This window comes from Gymnoscopelus braueri (assembly GCF_963280865.1).
Source record: "Gymnoscopelus braueri genome assembly, chromosome: 21".
Classification (NCBI taxonomy): domain Eukaryota; kingdom Metazoa; phylum Chordata; class Actinopteri; order Myctophiformes; family Myctophidae; genus Gymnoscopelus; species Gymnoscopelus braueri.
The window spans coordinates 49,499,274-49,506,773 of NC_137623.1; the positions used below are offsets into that span (position 1 = coordinate 49,499,274).

Genomic DNA, 7,500 nt, shown 5'->3' on the forward strand with positions numbered 1-7,500 from the left:
AATCAATTCAAAGGAGCTTTATTTGCATGAAAGATGAAAGAAAAAAAAGCATTTAAATTGCCAAAGCAAAATGTGGAATAAGAATGCATTGCAACTTAGAAAAGCTAGCTTACAAAACAACAAAATACATTTACTGTTAGAAATAGTTTTGTAGGCAATCTTTTGAAACAAATAGCAGTACTTTTTTCAACACAACAAACTGCAGTTTTTCAAATGTATTTAAAGGCAGTTGCTCTGTTTGTAGGTATGTTCTACATCCCCTCTGTACAGATGCAGAGATACATACAGTACAATATTAGGAGTCCTTAAGGTGGCTGTATTTCACTGGACATCCTACCTTCTCCTATCACAACAGCTCACACATCTTGCTTTTCATATTGTTGTACTTCACCTCATTATTTTGTCATTATTAGTTATGTTTCCAAACTCTCCTTGTGTGTTTGTAATATGTGGGAATATGTGTCTCTGCAACCCCTCTCTCTCTCTCTCTCTCTCTCTCTCTCTCTCTCTCTCTCTCTCTCTCTCTCTCTCTCTCTCTCTCTCTCTCTCTCTCTCTCTCTTTCTCTTTCTCTCTCTCTCTCTCTCTTTAGTTCCAGGTGCAGTTCCAGTAGAGTCCATAGAGGGCAGTAGTTATGAGGAGAAGATAGTTTTAAGTTGGAGAGAACCTCTGCAGACCTACGGAGTCATCAGACAGTATGAGGTAACACTGACACGCCCACTTTCTACTGACACGCCCACTTTCTACTGACACACCCACTTTCTACTGACACACCCACTTTCTACTGACACACCCACACCTTCTACTGACACGCAAACCTTCTATTGACACGCCCACTTTCTAATGACATGCCCACTTTCTACATTGTTAAACTGAGATCAACATCTTTTGCAGATGTCTTATACATTCTAGTTTCGATATAACGTCACGTCATCAGGCGGGTGGAACCCACGAACGTGCCGCTCCGAAATTATTCCCCTCGTAATTAATAATTAGTAATGTGATGAATTATACACAAATTATACAACCAAGTGCTGCCAACCGGAAACCGCTTTGTAGACTTGTAAGCGTGCAGGCCTAAGACCGGATCACACTGGTCAGTTCAGAATGAAAAGCAGGCTTTCCTCTGTGTGGAAAGCCTGGTTAGATTGTTGTAGTGGTGGAAGAAGTACTCTTATTCTTTACTTATATATAAGTAGCTGTCTGTCTGTCTGTCTGTCTGTCTGTCTGTCTGTCTGTCTGTCTGTCTGTCTGTCTGTCTGTCTGTCTGTCTGTCTGTCTGTCTGTCTGTCTGTCTGTCTGTCTGTCTGTCTGTCTGTCTGTCTGTCTGTCTGTCTGTCTGTCTGTCTGTCTGTCTGCCTGTCTGTCTGTCTGTCTGTCTGTGTCTCTTTCTGTCTCTGTCTGTCTCTCTCTGTCTCTCTCTCTCTCTCTCTCTCTGTCTGTGTCTGTCTGTCTGCCTGTCTGTGTCTCTGTCTCTCTCTCAGTGTCTCTCTCTCTGTGTGTCTCTCTCTCTGTGTGTGTCTCTCTCTGTGTCTCTCTCTCTCTCTCTCTCTCTCTCTCTCTCTCTCTCTCTCTCTCTCTCTCTCTCTCTCTCTCTCTCTCTCTCTCTCTCTCTCTCTCTCAGTCAGTAGTTATTTTAGTAAAACCGATTCAGACCAATTATCTCGTCAGAAAACTCCATTATGGAATTAAAACGCTCTCAAGTGATTGGCTGTCGCCCCCGGCAACCACAGAACACAATGGGACTGGATGGCTCACACTGGTTGTCATGGTGATCCATAATCCTATCACACGCACGCACACGCTTGCGCGCGCACACGCTTGCGCACACGCTTGCGCACACGCTTGCGCACGCACGCACACACACACACACACACACACACACACACACACACACACACACACACATAAATGGGAGTTCATACTGTACATACAGTATGTGCTATTCAAGTTTTTAATGTTGAATCATTGATATATATTATAAAAAAAGATACTATACTACTATAAAATAAAAATGTCCTTCATTGTTCGGAAAGAGTAATGGATAGAATGATCGTTAAAAATATTATGGATAGTTGCAGTTCTAGCTGGGAGTGAGGAAGATGATATGTATGGCCTTGCTCAGCAGGAGCCTGGCCGTCTGTAAGAGGGTGTGTGTGTGGGTTTGGGTGTGTGCGTGCGCTGGATTGATGGGTGCTAAAATCATCGAGTACAGCTACAATTTAATGATTTTTTTACCCCTTTTTCTCCCCAATTTAGTTGCATTGCCAATTGATTCTTCCCCACACACATTTCTGTGTGTTGTCACTGCTGTTGTATCCTACTGGCTCACCTGCCAGTGAGGAGCCCCCACCGGTAGGACATAGAGTTCAGGACATAGAACTCATTCACTTTTCAGAACAGTCTGCAGCCAGTGCCAGCGTTTTTTTTTGTTTTGTTTTTTTTCTAAATTTTTATCCCACGATTTTGTAACCCCTATTTTTTCACCCTAGTGCCAATGCCTAAGCGTGTAATCCTGGGCATTACCTTCCCTCTGCCAACCTAGGGAGGCCAGGGCCGAGCTCATGCCTCCTTCAATGCATGAGAGCCAACTGACCTTCTTATCACCTGACAGGGGAGAGTTTCCCTGGTTGGACGTAGCGCGTGGAAGGAACACGTTATTCCAACCAGTTCCCTTCCCCTCCATGAGGCGCCAGGGAGGCAGTATAGTGACCAGGATTACTGCATGTTTTTGTGAGGGTATTAACTACCCTAGGAGACACGGGGAGAACATGCAAACTCCACACAGAAAGGCCCTTTCGTCAACCCCACCTAGGGTGTGGGCACTGATGACGCGGAGGAGAGAACACGCCCCCAGCGTCCCCTGCGGGAATCGAACCCAGGACCTTCTAGCTGTGAGGCGACAGCGCTACCGACTGCGCCACCGTGCCCCCTAGTGCCAGCGTTTTTGAGCATTTTTACTAACCTTTCAAGAGCGACAGAATATTTCGCTCCAGGACAATCGACACACAGAGTATCGCAAAAAACGGAGGAGTGTCTCTGCTTCCATCGGGGGGAAAAAGGGGTGACACCGCAGCCCTCCGTTCTTTAGTTACTGGCTGTAGAATATAGCTTGTTTTACGCAGAAACAGCAGAGACATTTTTATTTTCTAAATCCTTTAACATTAGATCGGACAGGGCTGGGTTTGTAGTGATCACGTTATTTCCGGTTATACGCTTCTCCGGAAGTCATAGGATCACTCATAGGTTGGCGAAGAGCACCATCTAGCATAAACACTGAAAACACTGTTTTGACGTGTTACACGTCATTGGCACTGAATGAGCTCATAATTATGCTTCTCTTATTTTGTCAGATCTCCTACAAAGCGTTGAGCTCCTTCGACACAGAGTTTGATCTGTCCAATCAGAGTGGGAAGGTGGTGAAACTGGCCAATGAGACGAGTCATGTGTTCACGGGGCTGTACCCTGGCTCCACCTACTCCTTCACAATAAGAGCCTCCACCATCAAAGGCTTTGGACCAGCCGTCATTCAACAGTTTACCACCAAGATATCTGGTATGAATATTAATTATTATTATGACATTTTGATTGGCTGAGAGGCATTCTAATGACGACCAATATTCAGAAATCAAATATGATAAAACACGTATATTTGATAATAAATTGTATAATGTATTAATAAAAGTGTAATACATATAGAATGAATAATAGAAATGATAAGTATATACATTAATATAATTGTCTAATAATTATCCATTATACAATTATCCATTATAACAGATCATAAATAGTGACAACAATACAGGCATAAAGGTCTCTCTATAATATGATATTGGTATTGATGTACTGATATATATGACCACATAATACCAGTGTATCACAGGATAGCGCCACCTGGAGGGTATCGTTGCTCTATAGTTATTCTCAAGTTACACTGCATGATTGAAACTAGACATAACATTTCCTCCTCTCCTCTCCTCTCCTCTCCTCTCCTCTCCTCTCCTCTCCTCTCCTCTCCTCTCCTCTCCTCTCCTCTCCTCTCCTCTCCTCTCAGCTCCTCTCATGCCAGGATATGATCATGAGTCTCCTCTAAACCAGACAGAGTCAACAGTGACTGTTCTACTGAAACCTGCTCAGAGTAGAGGAGCTCCTGTCAGGTACACACACACACACACACACACACACACACACACACACACACACACACACACACACACACACACACACACACACACACACACACACACACGCACAGAGCGGCGCTGAGTGCTGTTCAGTGCTTCGTGTCTGAATGTGTGAAGGTTGTTATTTCTTCTTTTATCAAATATTCACAAATGTCCATTTATGGATAAAGTATTCATTTCAAACCTTCTGAAAGCTGTTATTTCACAAAACATCAGTAAAAGTGCTTACAATTCTTCTTGGAAAATGAAACAGATTTCATAAATTTTCTCTTCAAAGTATTTTTGTTCTCCAAGAAATCTTCCATCACAAATCCTTTTTCAAGATCGATTATGTTATTCAAGTCTTCGATCTAAAAGATTCCATATTCTGTTTTCTTTCCTTTACTTCAACTATTGACAGTTATGAAATATTTAGTGTGTGTGTGTGTGTGTGTGTGTGTGTGTGTGTGTGTGTGTGTGTGTGTGTGTGTGTGTGTGTGTGTGTGTGTGTGTGTGTGTGTGTGTGTGTGTGTGTGTGTGTGTGTGTGTGTTGCATGCGTGCATGTGTTGTCAGCAGGTTTTAATGGGTTCACAACATCCTGTGTCTGTGATATTGAGCTGATGGCAGCTTGAGTCTCTCTGTCTCTCACACACACACACACACACACACACACACACACACACACACACACACACACACACACACACACACACACACACACACACACACACACACACACACACACACACACACACACACACACACACACAGGTCATCAGGTTCTATATCTTTTTCAAGTTGCAACTTTTATGTCCTATCTGGATTTGAACCCATGTATCAAATATCTAGTGCTCACGAACTGCAGGCAGTACTACTTATCAACCAGTAGGTGTCTTCTACGACACCTGGATCTATACCGTTTGTCCATGAAGGCATCCCTGCCATTGTGTTGTTGTTGTCGTGTTTTTGTGTGTTGTTTTCTCAGTTTCCTTGATTTCTGTTCAATTTGTTTTACTCTTTACAGATCAGCGGGTTCACACAAAGTTTGTCAATGTTTTATCAGAATATGAATACATTTTATTGTCACGTCACAGGGTGAAAGCACTGGTTGAAATTAGTTTTTGAGAAAGCACCATCATTCATAGTTTTCAGTAACGAAAACAATGTATATACTATGTACATACACATAGCTTAAAAAAGCAGCAGTTATGTACATGAGGTTAGAAAAAAGGTGCAAAAGTGGCAACGCATGAGTAGGTCCTCATAGCAGCATGAGGATATACATGAGGTGCAAAATGTATGAATTGGTGGATGTAGTCTGCATAAGGCAAAACTCCCCAGGTAAAATCCACATTTTAAATCCACCATGGAAAGTAGGCTGCATAGGGGAACAAATTCACCCAAAGTATCCCACATACTGTAGGAAAAAATAAAGTGCATTTTCCAGTGTGGCAGGCCAGCCTGGTGACAGTCTGATGGTAGCTGGGCGGGAACTGTTCAGAAATCTGGTGGTCTGGCCCTTTATACTGCGGTAGAGCTCCTTGCCTGGCCGTGGTTGTAGTAGCAGTTGCTGGGGTGGTGAATGTCCTTGATGGTACGGTGATCTTTAGGCCTGACCTCGACTAAGTCGACTAGTCGACTGGTTAGTCGCGGGGGGTCCGAGTCGACTGCCTGTCTCTTAGTCGAATCTAGTCGGAAAATAAAAATAAAAATTAAGGGCCAAAAATGTTTTTAATTGTTTTTTGGCCAAGTCTACACCTGCAACCACACGTAACTTCCACTTTATTCTTCTTATTCCTCGTCTTTGTATTGGTATTGTTTGTGTTAGAGCGCCTCAGTGCGGCTGCAGAGTTCATGTGCAACCTCTTCCAGAGAGAGATAGAGACACTAGAAACTCTGCTGGAGACACAAAACAAACTGTGTTGACTTGGCCCTTTGAAATAAAATGTTTTTTATTTTTATTTTTTATTTTTTTATATTAGTCGACTGCCAGTCTATTGGCAATTAGTCGCCAATTAGATTCGACTAAACAAATCCTTAGTCGGGGACAGGCCTAGTGATCTTTAACTATACACCGTTTCTCGTGCAGTTCCTGGAGGGAGGGAAGCTTTGTAGTCCTCTGTAAGGCTTTCTGTTCGGCGGTGCAGTTACCATACCAGGTTGTGACAGAACAGCCTTAGGATGCGGGGGGCCCACTCTGAACTTCTTCAGGCGACGAAACCAGTACAGTCGCCGCAGAGCCTTTTTACTCACATGCATGGTGTGTGTGTGTGTCCCACTTGAGCACCTCCTCGATGTGTATGCAGAGGAACTTGAACTTGCTGACCCTTTCCACTCCAACGCCATCGATGAAGATAGGCGTGTGCTCTATCCTCGGCTTCCTGGATTCCTTGATCAGCTCCTTGGTCTTGTTGACATTGAGGGCGAGGTTGTTCTCCTGGCACCAGAGAGTCAGTGATCTGACCATATCCTGTTGGCAGACTGGTCATTGTTGACAATCCGGTCTGTAGCTGTCGTGTCGTCAGCATACTTGATGATGACATTGGAGTTGTGCGTGGCTATGCAGTCTTCTGTGTACAGGGGGTAAAGAGAGGGGGTTCAACACGCGTCCCTGATGGGCTCCTGAGTTATCATTAAACATAAGAGTGAAAATATTAAATATTTCCATATTCTACTTTCTCAAAAACCTGTAGTACCCTAGGGGTCCACATGCCCCCATTTGAGAAAAACTGTTTTATATTATGTAACTCAGTGATGAGTGGTGCATAATGGAAGGGCCGTATTGTAGTGTCATCAGCGACAGTCGTCATGTCAACAGTTGTCATGTCAACAGTTGTCGTGTCCATGTTGTTGTTTATCCTTATTGAAGGATTTAACTCATTAGCGCGTTACACTATGCTACGTTACGCTAGCTATTAGCTGGGAGCGGCTGGGATTAAGGAGGGATTAGCCTGTTAAGATGCTAGCTCTGGTGTCAATCACACACACACACACACACACACACACACACTAGTAATCCAATGTAATAGTTATCAGCAACCGGGCAGAAAGTGCATGTTTGTGTGTGAGACGTGCCTTACATTAATTTATTTTTCAGTTTAATGACATCAGTGGATTACTACTGTGTGTGTGTGTGTGTGTGTGTGTGTGTGTGTGTGTGTGTGTGTGTGTGTGTGTGTGTGTGTGTGTGTGTGTGTGTGTGTGTGTGTGTGTGTGTGCGCGTGTGCATGTGCATGTGTGTGTGCACATAGCCCTGCATAACTTATAAGTTGCAGCCTACAAGAAACAAAATGTCATGTTTTCAACTTGGATGAAGAAGGAATCCATGATCGCGCGTG

The 7,500-nt window shown here is 43.6% G+C and overlaps 1 protein-coding gene across 5 annotated transcripts in view; it reads left to right on the forward strand.

Annotated features, from left to right (window-relative positions):
• LOC308077380 (receptor-type tyrosine-protein phosphatase mu-like) overlaps positions 1–7,500 on the forward strand; it is a 261,491-nt gene that overhangs the window by 84,458 nt on the left and 169,533 nt on the right. For all 5 annotated transcript variants that reach the window (XR_013932396.1, XM_080418051.1, XM_080418052.1 and 2 more), the window contains exons 12-14: positions 591–700; positions 3,352–3,553; positions 4,053–4,155. Coding sequence is in view for 4 of the 5 variants with exons in the window: in XM_080418051.1 (XP_080274177.1) it covers positions 591–700; positions 3,352–3,553; positions 4,053–4,155 (415 nt within the window). In the remaining variant the exon portion in view is untranslated. The remainder of the gene's footprint in view (positions 1–590; positions 701–3,351; positions 3,554–4,052; positions 4,156–7,500) is intronic.